Below are 19,697 nucleotides of genomic sequence, written 5' to 3' on the forward strand. Positions count from 1 at the left end.
GATGCTTAAACTATCGCATTGTATAGATGCCATGCAGATATTTGACGATGTATATTTTTCTACCATATAACTGACTTCACTGGTGCCTTAAGTTATTACCGTCAATAAAATCAAATTCACATTCAAAGCGTGTGGCTATTTATTATAGCGTCCTCAAGGCTCACAAAAAGTCAAAAGAAAAATATAGTAACAAATTATTTAAATATATACAAGGTACATTGGTGGTACATCATAAAAAGGTAAATCTACCTAGTTTCTTCTTGGAGAAGGATTTTATCCAAGTCACCCGTTCTTGCACTAAGGGATTTTTTTAGTTACACCCCAAAATTTAAGACACCTAGGATCTCCATTATGAAAAAACCTGACGTGTCATGAAATTGTAGTGTCAGATTTAGTATTGATACTACTATTGTGCTGACAAATCCACCAGCGAAATTCTTGGGATGTCTTTCCAACATACAATTTGGAACAGGGACATTGAGCAATATAAATAATTCCCATAGTTAACTGCCAAACTTTGGGAATTATTTATATTGCTCAATGCCCCTGTTGCTCAATTGCCCGTTACCCCTGATGAAGCCAGATTAGCTGGCGAAACATGTTGGGCGGCATGAGTTAGGTTTTTAGTTCTGGTCACCATTGTAATAGTGCGCATTTTCAGTTGCTTAAAGTGACAGTATATGTAGTAACTCTGCTATAGGCAGTGAGCCGGCATAGGGAAGTGCACTCCTGACTGCCAATTGCAAGCAACACAATATCTTTGCGCCATCAATGGTTATCAGTTAGTTTTAACTTCATTATTTTGTGCTCACTCAGTATTTTAGGATTTACCTCTTTACTTTTTAATCTATGATCTATTAAAAGTTATATCTTACTATCTGGGATAAGATAGGAAATTGGCCTATTTTGGCTAGCTGACACTTATATTGCAAATTCCTTTCCCAGATCAGGGTCTTTACCAGTTCTGATAGTTTATTTAAAGGGACACTTCCATAAAAAAAAAAAAATTCTCATCATATATTAACAGCCTGTATATGAATACTCCAAGTTTATTTTTGTTTTTTAATAAAAAAAAAAAAAAAAAGGTGGATGGTTTTCTGTATATAATTTTTTGAAGTCACCCCAATACTTTAACTTCCTCTTTGCTTGGACTTTTAGAACAGCAAACATCCTCACTTGACTTTCTCAGTCAGACCATGACTTAGACCAGAGAGAGCCCCTTGTAGTGACTCAATTATGAAGTGCAATGCTCTTCTATGAACATTTTTATCTAGGCCTATCAAGACAACAGTAGAGCCGGCATAAAGTTATCAAAATTCAACATCTACTATTATAGTGATGAGTACCCTTCAGATAACATCTTCCCCTCACAGCAGCAGTAAACTCACAATGGACTGCCAATCTTTTCTGTTACAGAAAGATGACATGATCTATTTAATTTATAATGGCATAGTACAGTGATGGCTAACCTCCAGCACTCCAGTTGTGCGGAAACTACGACTCCCAGCATACTGTCAAGGATGTACCGAGACATACGGGCGTCCTGGCGACAGCGAGTGGCAGGAGATCTGTGAGACTGCAAACACGTGGTTTGATCGGACAGGTTTTCCTCGTGGATCAATAGGCGTCTGTGTTGTCTCTGGTAATGGTCACACCCCTTGCCTCAGGCATTGCTAATGTGGTCATTTAACCTTCCTTATTTATAGTTGCTTCTCCCACAATGCTGTGCGGTTTATAGCTTATGTACCTGAATCTGTGGATAGTTTGTGGTTGGATCTCAGCTGAGTTCCTGGTGCTTCCATAGCTCCTTTGAAGTTAAAGAGGACCTTTCACCAGAATTGAACTTCTAAAGTAACTATACAGGCATGTAGAGCGGTACCCAGGGACCCCCCTGCACTTACTGTTATATCTGGGCACCACTCCGTTCTCCGGTTATTGCCTCCGGTATCTTTACAGTTAGGCTCCACCCAGGGGAACCTGCCGTCGGCTCATTCTCCCATGCTGCAGCGCTGGCCAATCACAGCGCTCAGCTCATAGCCTGAGAGAGAAAAAAGCCTCTCAGGCTATGAGCTGAGCGCTGTGATTGGCCAGCGCTGCGGCATGGGAGAAGGAGGCGCCGGCAGGTTCCCCAGGGTGGAGCCTAACTGTAAAGATACCGGAGGCAATAACCAGAGAACGGAACGGCGCCCAGGTATAACAGTAAGTGCAGGGGGGTCCCTGGGCACCGCTCTACATGCCTGTATAGTTACTTTAGAAGTTTAAGTCTGGTGAAAGGTCCTCTTCCTTTCCCTTTTGTATTTTGTTTGGGTTCTGTGTGTTGCATTTCCCTATTGTTTGTATTAGGCCTGAAGGAGACTCCTATTTGTCCTTCTTTTTGGAGGAACAGGTAGTCTCGTCCCTGGCGAGGGTCATATAGGGCTAGATAGGACTCTAGGTATTCCTGAGTATGAACTCGCCTACCTTTGGGGTCTGTTCATACTAGTAGTCAGTCAGGATTTTGGTTAGGGTTTTCATTAGGAGGTGTCCATCTTCCTTCCCTAGTTCTCAGGCCTGATTCCCGGTTTCCCCTTCACTCCTATGCTCGGTGTGGTGTTTCACTCCCACACCGAAGCGTGACACATACTCCATTCATTTCAATGGAGTACTGAGAACAGCCAAGCAAGTGTACATCTTAGGAGTTGTAGTTTTGCGGGGTTAGCCATCACAAGCATAGTGTTTCCAAAACGAAAAACAGCCAAAAGGTCTCCAAAAATGTTCTCTGAATATTGAGTTACTAAATACCCCTTTCTGATGGTAGTCTCCCTTAGGGCTCTTTCACACATGCGTTCTTGTCTTCCGGCATAAAGTTCCGTCGTCGGGGCTCTATGCCAGAAGAATCCTGATCAGTTTTATCCTAATGCATTCTGAATGGAGAGAAATCCGTTCAGGATGCATCAGGATGTCTTCAGTTCCGGAACGGAACGTTTTTTGGCCGGAGAAAATACCGCAGCATGCTGCGCTTTTTGCTCCGGCCAAAAATCCTGAAGACTTGCCGCAAGGCCGGATCCGGAATGAATGCCCATTGAAAGGCATTGATCCGGATCCGGACTTAAGCTAAACGTCGTTTCGGCGCATTGGCGGATCCGACGTTTAGCTTTTTTAGAGTGGTTACCATGGCTGCCGGGACGCTAAAGTCCTGGCAGCCATGGTAAAGTGTAGTGGGGAGCGGGGGAGCAGCATACTTACCGTCCGTGCGGCTCTCGGGGTGCTCCAGAGTGACGTCAGGGCGCCCCACGCACATGGATGACGTGCTCGCATGGCACGTCATCTATGCGCATGGGGCGCTTTGACGTCATTCTGGAGCGTCCCGGGAGCCGCACGGACTGTAAGTATACTGCTCCCCCGCTCCTACTATGGCAACCAGGACTTTTATAGCATCCTGGCTGCCATAGTAACACTGAACGCATTTTGAAGACGGATCCGTCTTCAAATGCTTTCAGTTCACTTGCGTTTTTCCGGATCCGGCGTGTAATTCCGGCAAGTGGAGTACACGCCGGATCCGGACAACGCAAGTGTGAAAGAGGCCTAAAACTGAATTCCATTCCTAGATGATTTGTGGTGGAAAGTCAAGGACTGGATGAGTTGGTGACAATCTTTGTGTTCATGTATAAAACTGAAGACACATCAAGGGACCACATGAGCCAACAGCAGGGTGTGAGAACCATATTATGTATCTGTACAACATGCACTCATAACAGCCATGTGCATGGACCTTCACAATAAGGCTACATTAACACGTCAGTATTTTTCTATAATCCGAATTTCAGTCCGTTTTTTGCGGATCCGTTGTTCCTGAAAATGTTTCCGTATGTCATCTGTTTTTTGCGGATCCGCAAAAAACGGAAACATGTATACATTTCAATAATCAAATAAAGTTGTTTGGATTTCTTTGAAAAAATAAAAAATAAAAAAATTTGCTATGTGTTTCCAGGAACGGATTCCGCAAAAAACGGAAGACATACGGAATGACATACGGAATGACATCCGAATGTCTTCCGTTTTTTGCGGAACCATTGACTTTGCATTGTACCAGGATCCGATTTTTCAGGAACATAATAGGACATGTTTTATATTTAAACGGACATGCGGAACGGAACAACGGAAACGGACAGCACACATTGTGCTGTCCGATTTTTTCCAGGACCCATTGAAAATGAATGGGTCCTGATCTGGTCCTGATCTGTTCCGCAAAAAACGGAACAGATCAGGAAAGAAAAAACGGACGTGTGACAGGGAGAAAACAATCTCTCAGTGTTTAGAGAGTGAGCCACATTTCACCGGAGGTAGCTTACAACAGAGTTATAGCACTATAAAAGGTACTGAAAATCCAATTTCTGGTCCCTGCTGACAACGTGTAAAAAGAAAGCAGAAGGAGACCAGTACTGAAGTTTGAGGAACCCTGACAAAGGTGGTGGAGACCAAAAAAAAGCAGAACCACCAGACGTAATATGTACAAGGTGTTGTTACAGTCAGGGCTTGTCTGAGATTTTGTAATTCATGGATTATCCTCAGGATAGGACATCAATATCATATCCGTAGGGGTCTGACATCTGACACCCCTGACAATCAGCTGTTTGAAAAGGTCATGGTGCTTTGATGAGTGCCGTGGCATATTCCTAAGTCAGTGACATCACGTTCATCGGTCACCTGACTTAGGTGTAGCCGAGTCTTATTCCAGGGAAAGGGGCTGAGATGCAATACCAAACACAGCCGCTATACAATGTACGATGCTGTGTTGGGTAAGCTGTGAGAAGGCCATAAGTGCTCACCGAAGAATCACGGCCTCTTCAAACAGATAGGTGGGGATCACGGTTGTTGGAACTATGCCGATTTGATATTTATGGCCTATCCTGAATCCATCAGAATCTGGGACCCTTTAAAGTATTTATCTCAAAGACAACCCCTTTGACATGAGAGGTTCAGACCTGCCACCTGGTATGGCTATCAAACAGCTCATTTTGCCATTAGAAGTTGCAGCCAAATGTTTTTAGAGGATTGACCAGAATGGCTTTTCATACTGGGTCACTGAAGGAGGGCTTTCTTCTAGGATGTCCATATGCCCAAAACAGAGCACATAGGCAGGACTTGTGTTCATGAGACCATAGCTTTATTATTGTTACTGATTTGCGTTATCAGTGCTTTAACCCTTTCGGATCCGTCTGCATTATATTGTAAAAAAAATTCTAAGTGTCAAAGTAGCCTCAGACGGATCCGTCCAGACTTTACATTGAAAGTCAATGGGGGACGGATCCGTTTGAATATGACACAATATGGCTCAATTTTCAAACGGATCTGTCCCCATTGACTTACATTGTAAGTCTGGGCGGATCCGCTTGCCTCCGCACGGCCAGGCGGACACCCGAACGCTGCAAGCAGCGTTCAGGTGTCCGCCTGCTGAGCGGAGCGGAGGCTGAACGCTGCCAGACTGATGCATTCTGAGCGGATCCGCGTCCACTCAGAATGCATTAGGGCTGGACGGATGCGTTCGGGGCCGCTTGTGAGCCCCTCAAACGGAACTCACAAGCGGAGCCCCGAACGCTAGTGTGAAAGTAGCCTAAATCGGAGATATAAAGTAGAAATATTACAGGGAGCATAAAGGATAAAATAAAATTAATACTCCATGGATGTGTGGTAGATTCTAAAACATTCCTGCATGCAAAGGCCAGGTTTTTCAGGGCAGGTTTCACAATGGTAAATGGTGTCTTTCCTTATCCCCCTTTTGCAACACACCCTGCATCTTTTTTGGGTCCTGGAAAATGTTGCCCTGGTACAAAACGGCCACCATAACTTCCTGAAGTAGTTGGACCCTCCCCGGCCAGGGTTTGAAAAATTCAGGCCTTGATAACCACCTCTTGGAACTGAAGGAAAGTTCCTCTGTGGCCTGCAGAATGAAATAGCACGTACGCATTGCACATTGCCATCAGTACAATGCGTACGGCCAGCTTTTTGTACCACACTTGTTTTTCGTGTGGCACTGTAGGGCTTCAGAAGTTGATCTGCAAGATCCACCCCTCCCATGTGCCTGTTGTAGTCCAGGATGCAAACTGGTTTGGGGGTAGTGGTACTGGGGCAGGGGAGCTGGTGTTAGTGTAAATGTTGGTCAGTACAAGGACGTCCCTCTTGTCCTTGTACTTAAAGGGGTTCTGCATTCTTTTTTTAAACTGATTACCTATCCTCTGGATAGATCATCAGCATCTGATCGGTGGGGGTCTGACACCCGGGACCCCGCCAATCAGCTGTTTGAGAAGGCAGCAGCGCTGGCAGTAGCACCGTGCCTTCTCGCTGTTTACCGCAGGCCCAGTGACGTCCCGACTAGTATCAATGACCTGGGCAGGGCCAAGCTCTGTTCACTTGAATGGAGCTTAGCCGCGCCCAGGCCAGCGATACTAGTCATGACGTCACTGGGCCTGCGGTAAACAGCGAGAAGGCGACGGCACTACTACCAGTGCCGCTGTCTTCTCAAACAGCTGATCGGCAGGGGTCCCGGGTGTCGGACCCCCGCCGATCAGATGCTGATGATCTATCCTAGGATGGGGGGGCATTCTGGGGGTTCTATCCGGGAATCTCTCCCTTCATAAACGCAGAACATGTGGGTGTATACGGAGTTACTCTCACAAAGTTTGTACATTTTTATGCCATACCTTGCCTGTTTGCTAGGCAGGTACTGGTGAAATCTAACCCTCCCTTTGAACAGTAACAGGGACTCATCTACACATACATTTTAATTGGGGGTGTACACCTCAGCAAACTTGGTGTTAAAGTGGTCAATGAGAGGTCTAACTTTGAACAGACTGTCAAATGTCAGGTCATTTTGGGGTGGGCACTGTGCATTGTCATTGTAGTGTAGGAATTTCCGAATTGAATCAAATAGATTTACTCTACTGTAAATTAGAGTCTGGTAGAAAATGTCCGAACTCCAATATTGCCTAATGGTTGGATTTTTTACTACGCCCATATGCAGCACGAGTCCCCAAAATGTAATCATCTCTGCTGCACTTACTGGGGTCCAACCTAGGGGTCTAGCATATGGCGAAGTAGGGTTCTGGGAAATAAATTGCTGGGCATATAGATTTGTTTGGGTCACCATCAAATTTATAAAATCTTCTGAGAAAAAGATTTAAAAAAACTAAACATTTTTGCAGGAAAGGGGCTCAATTGCTCGGGTGTGCACCATAAGTCCCAGCAAGCAGCACACCTCTCTGCATGCAGTCACCAGCTAGAATGGCTGCATGCAGGGAAGTTCTTCCTCTTCCTGTGCAGCTATAGCGCTGCCATTGGCTGGAGCGTTGTTCCAGCCAATAGCAGCGCTGGCAGGGGACCCAAAATACTGGTTTCCCCTGCCTCACCTCGGTGGTGACCGGTGCAGACTTGTTCAGCATCTGCTACCTCCCCCTGACCTCCTCCCGACCCCTCCCCGAAGCCCCCGACAGCTTCTTGCGCTGCGATGTGCCGGTCTCGATGATCGGCCAATCGCAGCGCTTTGAGCTGCAGGGGGGCAGTGCAGCACCATGCTGCCCTTATCCGGCATGGCTGCCTGCAAGACCCCGATCCTTCTCCAGAGCCCCGCAGACTTTGCGCTGGGCGTTAAGGGGTTAAAATTGCACGCCCAGACACAGCAACATACATGCTCTGGTGACACACGACTACACTTTGTCATCTCTACTTATAATATCCATTTAATTCAGCTCATGTTCTCGGTATAGTTACCTGCGTCAGAATATAATCTCTCTGGGCTTCTTCCAAGACAACAAGACTGGCGTTGATGTAGTCATTTTCAACATTTTGTAGCTTGACACGACTATGATCATCTGAAAGAGAAAACCAAAGGGTGGCCATTTATCACATCTAACTATTCATCTACATCAAGAGAAAACCCAAGGGTAGCCATTTATCACATCAAACTATTCATCTACATCAAGAGAAAGAAATGGACACATTAAAGGGAACCCGTCATCAAATCCTTGCCAGCAGACTCTAATGGTCTCATTTCCATGTTGCTCCAAAGCCTTGTTGCAGAGAAGAACAATATGTAAATTAAACCTTGGGTGCAATGAGGGTGTTGCTGCTGCACCTCGTTGCACCGTTCATCTCTGTACTGTGGGTGCGCAAAACACAGTGGCGAGACTTTAGAGCCAGAATAAGTCTACGCGCTTGGACCAGTCAGTCATAGAGGTGGGGACGCGGCATGTAGAGACTAAGTAGTGCAACGGCAATGCCCTTGTTGCACCCAAGCACTAACTTAAATCTAATTAAAAAGGTGTTTTCTCTGCAATTAGGCCACGGAGTGACTTGGGACCAAGATCATAAGATTCAGCTGGCAAGGGCTCATTGGATTTGTGAATTTTTTGTCAGTCAGTTTCACTTGAGTCTGTGTTGCATTAGATTTATCAAATACTGTACACTGTTTGATAAATCTGGTGCAGCTTTAAAAATATGTTTTGCCAAGAGATTCACTCCAGTTTTTCACCAACCCATAGTGCTCCATGAAAATTCTGGCATAAACCCTAGTCCCCTAGCAGCCTAGCTAACCACGCCGGCTTTCCCACCCACTATTCAAACGTGGTCAGAGTGATGCACAATCACTAAAAGACGCAATTTGTTGAGCAAAATATAAAAAAATAAAATAAAAAATTTGACCTTTTTACGGCAGGAAAAACAGCGCACAGCTCTAGATGAATATTCTCTTCCACTAGCATGCCCACGTACAGTACACAGTCCAGTACTAGAGAGAGCGCATGCCCGCGTACAGTACACTGCCCAGTACTAGAGAGCGCGCATGCCCACGTACAGTACACAGTCCAGTACTAGAGAGCGCGCATGCCCGCGTACAGTACACAGTCCAGTACTAGAGAGAGCGCATGCCCGCGTACAGTACACTGCCCAGTACTAGAGAGCGCGCATGCCCACGTACAGTACACTGCCCAGTACTAGAGAGCGCATGCCCACGTACAGTACACAGTCCAGTACTAGAGAGAGCGCATGCCCGCGTACAGTACACTGCCCAGTACTAGAGAGCGCGCATGCCCACGTACAGTACACAGTCCAGTACTAGAGAGCGCGCATGCCCGCGTACAGTACACTGTCCAGTACTAGAGAGCGCGCATGCCCGCGTACAGTACACTGCCCAGTACTAGAGAGCGCGCATGCCCGCGTACAGTACACTGCCCAGTACTAGAGAGCGCGCATGCCCGCGTACAGTACACTGCCCAGTACTAGAGAGCGCGCATGCCCGCGTACAGTACACTGCCCAGTACTAGAGAGAGCGCATGCCCGCGTACAGTACACTGCCCAGTACTAGAGAGCGCATGCCCGCGTACAGTACACTGCCCAGTACTAGAGAGCGCATGCCCACGTACAGTACACTGCCCAGTACTAGAGAGCGCATGCCCACGTACAGTACACAGCCCAGTACTAGAGAGCGCATGCCCACGTACAGTACACAGCCCAGTACTAGAGAGCGCATGCCCACGTACAGTACACAGTCCAGTACTAGAGAGCGCATGTCCACGTACAGTACACAGTCCAGTACTAGAGAGCGCATGTCCACGTACAGTACACAGTCCAGTACTAGAGAGCGCATGTCCACGTACAGTACACAGTCCAGTACTAGAGAGCGCATGTCCACGTACAGTACACAGTCCAGTACTAGAGAGCGCATGTCCACGTACAGTACACAGTCCAGTACTAGAGAGCGCATGTCCACGTACAGTACACAGTCCAGTACTAGAGAGCGCATGTCCACGTACAGTACACAGTCCAGTACTAGAGAGCGCATGTCCACGTACAGTACACAGTCCAGTACTAGAGAGCGCATGTCCACGTACAGTACACAGTCCAGTACTAGAGAGCGCATGTCCACGTACAGTACACAGTCCAGTACTAGAGAGCGCATGTCCACGTACAGTACACTGTCCAGTACTAGAGAGCGCATGTCCACGTACAGTACACTGTCCAGTACTAGAGAGCGCATGTCCACGTACAGTACACTGTCCAGTACTAGAGAGCGCATGTCCACGTACAGTACACTGCCCAGTACTAGAGAGCGCATGTCCACGTACAGTACACTGTCCAGTACTAGAGAGAGCGCATGCCCGCGTACAGTACACTGCCCAGTACTAGAGAGCGCATGCCTGCGTACAGTACACTGTCCAGTACTAGAGAGTGTATGTCCACTTTTTAGGGTTACGATTAGGTTTAACAATCCAAAAGAGACTGCTTTCTTCTCCTTTCGTGTCTGATAAATTCAGTTACTTCTTCAGTTATTAGAGTAAATAAAGGGACATGTGGACTTTAGGTCCAAATTCCTGTGTTCGGAGCTCTGTTTTTCTGATACAGAACTCCCCCATATACACAAAAGTTCAAGATAACAAGGCTCAAGACATGTCCAATGGTTTATGACAGTTGTAAAACTACACCTCCCACCATGCCCTGCTGTAGGCTGATAGCTGTAGGCATGCTGGGAGTTGTAGTTTTGCAGCAGCTGGAGAGCCTCAGGTTGGCCATCCCTGGTTTAGGAGGTCGGCACCCTGGTTCTTATCTCTAGGTGCCCTGTGGTAGGGCTAAACTCCCGTACACCTAGTATAGAAAAACCACAGCTCTCTGAAGATGCTTGATAAACGAGGATGGTGTTTAATTGATATTGCCAGTAAGGTGTAAAGAGATAGCGCGAGTCTGAAAGTAGCCTTTGTGCGGATCCGTCATGGATGGATCCGTTCAGATAATACAATCGTCTGCATCCGTTCAGAAAGGATCTGTTTGTATTATCTGTAACATAGCCATGACAGATCCGTCTTTAACACCATTGAAAGTCAATGGAGGACGGATCCGTTTTCTATTGTGCCAGTGAAAACAGATCCATCCCCATTGACTTACATTGTGTGTCAGGATGGATCCATTTGGCTCAGTTTCATCAGACGGACACCAAAACGATGCTTGCCAAAGCAGAATGGAGACTGAACTGATGCATTCTGAGCGGATCCCTTTTCCATTCAGAATGCATTAGAATGCAAACTGATCCGTTTTGGACCGCTTGCGAGAGCCCTGAACGGATCTCACAAACGGAAAGCCAAAACGAGAGAGTGTTAAAGTAGACATATGCACCACTAGATACGTAAATTGCCGTTATGGTACTTGATCACAGCCTATGAATCAAAACAACGTAATACATACAAAATTAGACAAAAAAGTGACACTCTTCCTTCTTTCTTCCTGCTGCTATGTCTATGGTGAGCAGGAAAAGAGAAGGGAGACTGCACGCGCGCACCTTCCCTTCAAACAGCTAATCGGCGGGGGTGCTGGGTATGGTCCCGAGGATAGGTCATCAATATTAAAAGGCCAGAAAACCCCTTCAGCAAATGGCATTGATCATGTAGAGAAAGTTAATACAAGACACTTACTAATGTATTGTGATTCTCCATATTGCCTCCTTTGCTGGCTGGATTCATTTTTCCATCACATTATACACTGCTGGTTTACAGGAGTTACGACCACCACTGCAGCACAGATACAAGGTGGTCAAGAAGGGAGCTGCAGCATGCCTATGGGCGCTCCCGGCCACCAGAGAGGCTAGTGGCTTTTCCTATAGTGTGCAAGCACGACCACCGTTGATCAATTGTAGGGTGGTCGTAACCCTTGGATAGCAACAGGGTATAATATGATGGAAAAATGAATCAAGCCAGCAAAGGAGGCAATATCAATCCCAGTATAAGTCACTTTTACAGCACACTGATTGCCATAAAAACAAAATCCCCAAAAACTAATTCAATGGTTAAATAGTGTTATTTTCCCATTTCCACACAACTATTTTTTTAGTTTGTGGATACATTATATGGGACACTAAAAGGACATTACAGAATACTTGTTCCGCAAAGAACAAGCCCTCGTACGACTAAACTGATGGAAAAAAATAAATGCTATAACTCCTGGAAAGGATAGGAACTACAGCAAAAAGTGCATACCATGGGAATGTTTTTAAAGGCAAGTGTCCTAGATTTGACTCACGAGATAACCGTAATGAAAGTGTGTGATGAAATATTTCCTGTAAAATTAGAAGATCTGTTCATAAAGGTTGGGGTGGATCGATTTCAGTTATGGGTACTTTCACACTTGCGTTATTCTTTTCCGGCATTGAGTTCCGTCCTAGGGGCTCTATACCGGAAAAGAACTGATCAGTTTCATCACCATGCATTCTGAATGGAGAGCAATCCGCTCAGGATGTCTTCAGTTCAGTCTTTTTGACTGTTCAGGACAGAGATAAAACCGCAGCATGCTACGGTTTTATCTCAGGCCCAAAAAACTGAACACTTTCCCGAATGCTGGATTTTTTTCCATAGGAATGTATTAGTACCAAATCCGGCATTCAAAATACCGGAAAGCCCGATCTGTCCTTCCGGTCTGCGCATGCGCAGACCGAAAAAAAAGGTGAAATTAAATAAATGCTAGATCCGTTTTTTCCAGATGACACCGGAAAGATGGATCCGGCATTTGAATGCATTTTTCAGACTGATCAGTCTTACAAATGCCATCAAGTTGGCATACGTTTTGCCGGATCACTCTGCCGCAAGTGTGAAAGTAGATTAAGAATGTAGCTGTACTTTAATATACAGGGATTAGTCGAAACATGAAAGGGTCTGTGCAGTGGAGTGGAGTAAAAGGGTCTATGCAGTGGTCATCAATATCTGATCAGTGGGGATCTGAGTCCAGGCACCAACGCCAATCAGCTGTTTAAAGCAGGGCTGTGGAGTCGGTAGATAAATGCTCCGACTCCGACTCCTCAGTTTTTTGTACTTCCGACTCAGACTCCCCGACTCCGACTCCTCTGTATTTAATATGTGAATGTATTTTATACATTCCTTGAAGGAAAGAAAAGTTCTTCTAAGCTCTTCTAGCACAGAGAGGTAGTTGGGCAGAAGCTGCTACCTTCTCCTTTGTATGCTGATCTTCTGCTGAAGACAGGGCAGTGGGAGGATCCAGGAAGGGACATTTATTTGAAAACATGATTTCCCTAGAAGAATCCCATAGTCATGTTTAAAGTTGAAGATAACATTCTGAGTTTACACGTTTTATAGCCTTAGGCTACTTTCACACTAGCGTTCGGAGCGGGTCCGTCTGATGTTTCATCAGACGGATCCGCTCCTATAATGCAGACGTTTGCATCCGTTCAGAACGGATCCGACTGCATTATAACTTAGAAAAATGTTTAAGTGTGAAAGTAGCCTAAGCGGATCCGTTCAGACTTTACATTGAAAGTCAATGGGGGACGGATCCGCTTGAAGATTGAGCCATATGGTGTCATCTTCAAGCGGATCCGTCCCCATTGACCTCCATTATAAGTCTGGACGGATCCGCTCGCCTCCACACGGCCAGGCGGACACCCGAACGCTGCAAGCAGCGTTCAGGTGTCCGCTCACTGAGCGGAGCGGAGGCTGAGCGCTAGCAGACGGATGCATTCTCAGTGGATCCGCCTCCACTGAGAATGCATTAGGGCTGGACGGCTGCGTTCAGGGCCGCTTGTGAGCCCCTTCAAACGGAGCTCACGAGCGGACACCTGAACGCAGGTGTGAAAGTAGCCTTAGCTGAATGACAGCAGTTTTTCCAATGGTTTACAGCTTCAGTCTTGAACTATTGACCCTCCATTCCCTTCACTTATACAAGTGTCTCTAGTCCTGCAAAACACATATTTACTTAATCCCTTATCAGTGAGAGGCGAGGCTAACCATGGGCATTGTGTTCCCTGTAACATCAGAACACAACACAATGGAAAGTATATGTATTGCCACTCCTAATTGTGCATTGCGTGCCATACAGTGAAGCATGCTTCTTCACATCACTGAACGTGTTCGTTTTGCGGTTACGTGAGGCGCTGCATGCATTGGCCTTTATTCTTACAGTAGAGAAGTCATTAATTATAACTGTTTATGAATTCGGACATTTAAACTTGCTTTTTTTTTTATTTTTTTATTCCAATTTAAATTTAGTAGGAGTCGGAGTCGGTTCATTTTTTGCCGACTCAGACTCCAGGTACCCAAAATTGACTCCGACTCCGACTCCGAGACTCCGACTCCACAGCCCTGGTTTAAAGGGGTAGCTGCACTCATGCGGGCGCTGCTTCCTCTTAAAAATTCTCCAGCACAAACTCAATACATCATGGTGATGTACGATGCAGTTAGTTCCTGTCTGTCCGCAGTTCTATTGTGCTGTACCCATATAGACAAGTGAGTACAGAACAATAAAAGCACAGTCAGATAGGAAGTGCCTACATTGTACATCATCACGATGCACCGAGCTTGTGTCAGAGGAGCCACAGCCAACACCGCACACAGTTGTGAGCATGTGGCCTTACCATCAATATTGTGCGCACACCGGTCTCTGCGGGCTGCTTTTGGCCACTAACCAGTGAAGTGATTAGTTATCACGTTATAATGGCACTTGTCAAGAGGTGGGATACATTAGGCCGCAAGTGAACAGTCAAATCTTGAAGTGGATATGTTGGAAGCAAGGAAAACGGAAAAGCGCAAAGATCCTAGCGACTTTGAAAAGGGTCAAACTGTGATGGCTAGATGACTGGGTCAGGGAAGGTATTGTAGGGTGCTCCAGATGTGCAGTGGTTAGTACCTACCAATAGTGGTCCAAGGACAGACAACTGGTGATCCAGTGATAGACTGATGGGCACACAAAAGGTCGGGGGAGCAAAGGCTAACCCATTTGCTCCAATCCCATAGAAGAGCTACTGTAGCCGAAATTGCTGGGAAGTTAAATCTGGCTATGATAGAAAGGTGTCGGATCACACAGTGCATTGCACCGTGCTCTACAGCAGCAGACTGGTCAGAGTGTCAAAAGCGCCTACAATGGGAACATTGGCATCATGTATCTGAATGGAGGCTTGTTAAATACGTGGATTTTGACTCATAGGGAGCCACTTCCACAAGGCTGGGGGATAACTTTTTGAATATTCTTTTCCCATGAAGCATTGCCAGTAAGTCTCCATAAAGAACTGGTCTCTTTAAAGGACATTTGTGACATAGCTGGTGAAAATTAGGATTAAAAGTAAAATAAACTCTTCAAAGATGCCCTCCTTAAAGGGCATCTGTCAGCAGTTTTGTACCTATGAAACTGGCTGGCCTGTTGCATGTGCGCTTGGCAGCTGAAGGCATCTGTGTTGGTTCCATGTTCATATGCGCCCGCAATGATGAGAAAAATGATGTTTTAATATGTGCAAATGAGCCTCTAGGAGCAACGGGGGCATTGCCATTACACTTAGAGGCTCTGCTCTCTCTGCAACTGCCGCTCTCTCTTCACTTTGGTTGACAGGACAAGGTGTTCAGCAGTTTGCACTGCCTGGCCCTACCAAGTGGGGAGGGCGCAGAAGTTGCAGAGAGAGCAGGGCCTCTAAGTGTAATGGCCATGCCTCATAAAACATAATTTTTCTCAGCAATGTGAACATATGAACATGGGTCCAACACAGATGTATTCAGCTGCCAAGCGCACATGTAACAGGTCAGCCAGTTTCAAAAGGTACAAAACTGCTGACAGATGCCCTTCAAGGAGGTTCAGTACCCTGCTTAATCAGAATGAATACACACGTTTCTTTTACTTTAATCCTAATTTTCACCAGCTACAAGGCCCATGTTTTATACAATATCAGGCCAGCCGCATAAACGTCAGTAGGTGGAACGGTTTAATGTGACCGTCAACAAGACTAAACATGCTCTAGAAGTGACGATCTCAAAGTCAAGATGAACTCCTTAAACACAGACAAGACTGGACATGTAGACAAACGATATGCTGTTACGATAAGTTAGAAATCACCCCCGCGTGAAATGACCTTAACTAGGCAACGGATCTTTTATCTTGAAAGACTGGAAGGCTACAAAAAAAAAATAAAAAATACAGCTGACTGTAATTTCCCAAAAGGAAGCCAGAAGAAAAACTGTGTCACTACGCTGCATAGTATTGTGGTGATGGCTCCATGGTTTCTGCCTGCCTTGATTTGGCGAGGCCTTTAATCGACTTAGGGAACAAACAGAGATTTATTTCTTACTGGAATATCCAAGAGACACTTATGATTCATTCATCAGCTGTTTTCAGAGGCTTTACAGTAAGCGCTGGATAAGCATCCACTTGATAAAAAAAATTGACTCGCTAAACAAATAACTCAAGGACAGAGTAAGGAGCTTCCTACACAAATCATATAAAAGATATATATCTATATATGTGGGGATTCGCTCTGGCAGTTGGGATAAGCGGGTGCAGTACAGAGGCAAAGTAAAAAAAAACACTCTTTGCAAGGTTGGTGTTTGTTCACACAGAGTAGAAAGTTTGTGTATTAAAAAATAAAAATATATGTCACCTTTTTTCATAGGTCAGTCAAGACCCGGCCTGGAACATGGGGAGTAGTCACCCACCCAGCACTTTGCTTACTCCCAGTAAGAGCCGTCCCAGAACAGCTATACAGCCATACTAAAATAGTAAAGTGTCAATCAGCATTAGCTGCTGCTGACACCTGAAAACACAGTCTTTTACTTCACCGAGGCCAGGAACCTCGGTGACACATACCTTCTGTCAATGACGGACCCTTGCGCCTTCCAAATTATACACACCCACCCACACACATACACTTGAAACGAGACGTTTACATACACTATATAAAAAGACACTTGTGCATGTTTATCAATATCTGACATGAAATCAGAATAAACCTTTCCTCTTTTTGGTCAATTAGGATTACCATCATTATTAATATTTGCCAAATGCCAGAATAATGAGAGGGAGAATGTTTTAAGGCATTTTTATTACTTTCTGCAAAGTCAAAAGTTTACATAAATTTAATTAATATTTGGCACCATTGCCCTTAAACTGTATGACTTGGGTCAAACGTTTTGGATAGCCTTCCACAAGCTTCTCACAATAGTTGGTCGGAATTTGGGTCCATTCCTCCTGACAAAACTGGTGTAACTGAGCAATGTTTGTTGGTCGCCTTGCTCGCACCTGCCTTTTTAGCTTTGCTCATAAATTTTCAATAGGATTGAGATCAGGATTTTGTGATGGCCGCTCCAAAAGGTTGACTTTGTTATCATTAAACCACTTTGTAACCAGTTTGGCAGTATGCTTGGGGTCATTGTCCATTTGGAAGACCCATTTCCGCCCAAGCTTTAACTTCTTGAGATGTTGCTTCAGTATTTCCACATAATCATCTTTCCTCATTATGCCATCTATTTTGTGAAGTGCACCAGTCCCTCCAGCAGCAAAACACCACCACAACATGATGCTGCCACCCCCGTGTTTCACGGGTGGGATGGAGTTTTTCCTCCAAATGCAACGATGGTCATTAAGGCCAAAAAGTCAATTTTAGTTTAGTCAGACCACATGACAGGTCTCCAAAAATTTAGGTTTTTGTTCAAACATTAATCTGGCTTTTTATGTTTCTTTTGGAGTAATAGCTTCTTCCTGGCAGAGTGGCCTTTCAGCCCATGTTGATACAAGTACTCGTTTCACTGTGGAAAAAAACAGTACTAATAAAACTGGCACCTTATCCCCTAGTTTCCAAAATGGGGTCACTTCTTGGGAGTTTCTACTGTAAGGGTGCATCAGGGGGGCTTCAAAGGGAACATGGCATCTAAAAACCATGTGGCACTCCTTTTCTTCTGCACCCTGCCGTGTGCTAATACAGCAGTTTATGACCACATGTTGGGTGGTTCTGTAAACCGCAGAATCTGCATTATAACTATTGAGTTTTGTTTGGCTGTTAACCATCAATGTGTTAAAGGGAACCTGTCACCGGGATTTTGTGTATAGAGCTGAGGACATGGGTTGCTAGATGGCCGCTAGCACATCCGCAATACCCAGTCCCCATAGCTCTGTGTGCTTTTATTGCGTAAAAAAAATGATTTGATACATATGCAAATTAACCTGAGATGAGTCCTGTACATCAGATGAGTCAGGGACAGGACTCATCTCAGGTTAATTTGCATATGTATCTAATCGTTTTTTTTACGCAATAAAAGCACACAGAGCTATGGGGACTGGGTATTGCGGATGTGCTAGCGGCCATCTAGCAACCCATGTCCTCAGCTCTATACCACAAATCCCGGTGACAGGTTCCCTTTAAAGAAAAAATTGGATTAAAATGGAAAATCTGCCCAAAAAGTGAAATTTAATCTCCATTTTCCTTTAATTCTTAGGGTTAAAAAAGTTTGTAAAATCGGTTTTAAGTAACTTAAGGGGTGTAGTTTCTACAATGGGTATATATGATTTTTTGATCATTCATTATAACACTTTATGGGGCAAGGTGACAAAAAAATTGGTTGTTTTAGCACAGTTTTTATTTATTTATTTTTACAGCGTTCACCTGAGGGATTCGGTCAAGTGACATTTTTTTAGAGCAGATCGTTACGGACGTGGCGATACCTAATATTTATACTTTTTGTTATTTATTTAAGTTTTACACAATAATAGCATTTTTGAAACAAGAAAATTATGTTTTAATGTGTCCATGTTCTGAGAGCTATATATATATATATTTTTTTTTTTTTATGATTTTCTTATGTAGGGGCTAATTTTTTTGCTGGATGAGGTGCCGGTTTTATTGGTACCATTTTGTGGGACATACACCTTTTTGATCACTTGGTGTTGCACTTTTTGTGATGTAAGGTGAAGAAAAATGGCTTTTTTTTTATGGTGTTTATTGGACTGGGTCGATCATGTGATATATTTATAGAGCCAACCGTCACGGACGCAGCAATACCAAGTATGTCTATTTAATTTTATCTTTTCTATTTTTTAATTTTTTTTTTTTTATTCCTCACATGGGGAATTATTTTTTTACATGTGAAACCTTGCGCATCCTCGGTGAGCACTGTGTATACAGCGATCTAGAAGGCAGGGACACCTGGGAACTGTCCCTGCCTTCTCTAACGCTGGGTTCACACCTGAGCGTTTTACAGCACGTTCCTACGCGCTGTAAAACGCACAACAGGCAAGAACCAATGATTCTATATGGGAATGGTTCTCACCTGGGCGTTTTACAGCGCGTACGATCGCGCTGTAAAACGCCCGACGCTCAAACAAGTGCTTGAGCTTTTTTTTGGGCGTTTGTTGCGCGTTCCCGCACATAGAAATTCGGGAACGCGCGACAATGTGTGAACGCCAATCTCTGTATGCGCGATTGTAAACGCCCGTACAATCGCGCATACAGAGCGCTCGTTTCCGAACACTCAGGTCTGAACTCAGCGTAAAGGTTGCCCTGCTGTCACTGACAGCGGGCAACCCGATCAGCAGCTGCACGATCTCTGAAAGGACGTTTTAAAACGTCCATTAGGAGATAGAGAACCACCTCCTGGACATTTATAGTCTATGGGCAGACGGGAGGTGGTTAAGTGGCCCATTTTGAGCCTTAACCAAGCTCCTCTGTCTTCTGTTTACATAACACAGTCAGTCAGAAGACAGAGGAGCGTTGCTAAGGGATATTTTTCTAACAGAAATGTATGATTTCAGTAATTAAAGGGGTTCTGCACTTTGTTTAAACTGATTATCCATTTTCTGGATAGATCATCAGCATCTGATCGGCGGGTGTCAGACACCCGGGACCCCCACCGATCAGCTGTTTGAGAAGGCATTGCTCCAGCAGAACCGTGGCCTTCTCACTGTTTACCGTTGGCCGA

At 45.0% G+C, this 19,697-nt stretch overlaps 1 protein-coding gene across 1 annotated transcript in view; it reads right to left on the reverse strand.

Moving 5' to 3' along the window:
• Nucleotides 1-19,697, reverse strand: part of PTPN2 (protein tyrosine phosphatase non-receptor type 2) — a 93,696-nt gene that overhangs the window by 29,883 nt on the left and 44,116 nt on the right. Inside the window, exon 3 of the mRNA XM_044295722.1 lies at nucleotides 7,747-7,847. Coding sequence (XP_044151657.1) covers nucleotides 7,747-7,847 — 101 coding nt within the window. The remainder of the gene's footprint in view (nucleotides 1-7,746; nucleotides 7,848-19,697) is intronic.

The sequence above is a fragment of the Bufo gargarizans genome, chromosome 5 (genome assembly GCF_014858855.1).
Source record: "Bufo gargarizans isolate SCDJY-AF-19 chromosome 5, ASM1485885v1, whole genome shotgun sequence".
In the NCBI taxonomy this organism is placed as follows: domain Eukaryota; kingdom Metazoa; phylum Chordata; class Amphibia; order Anura; family Bufonidae; genus Bufo; species Bufo gargarizans.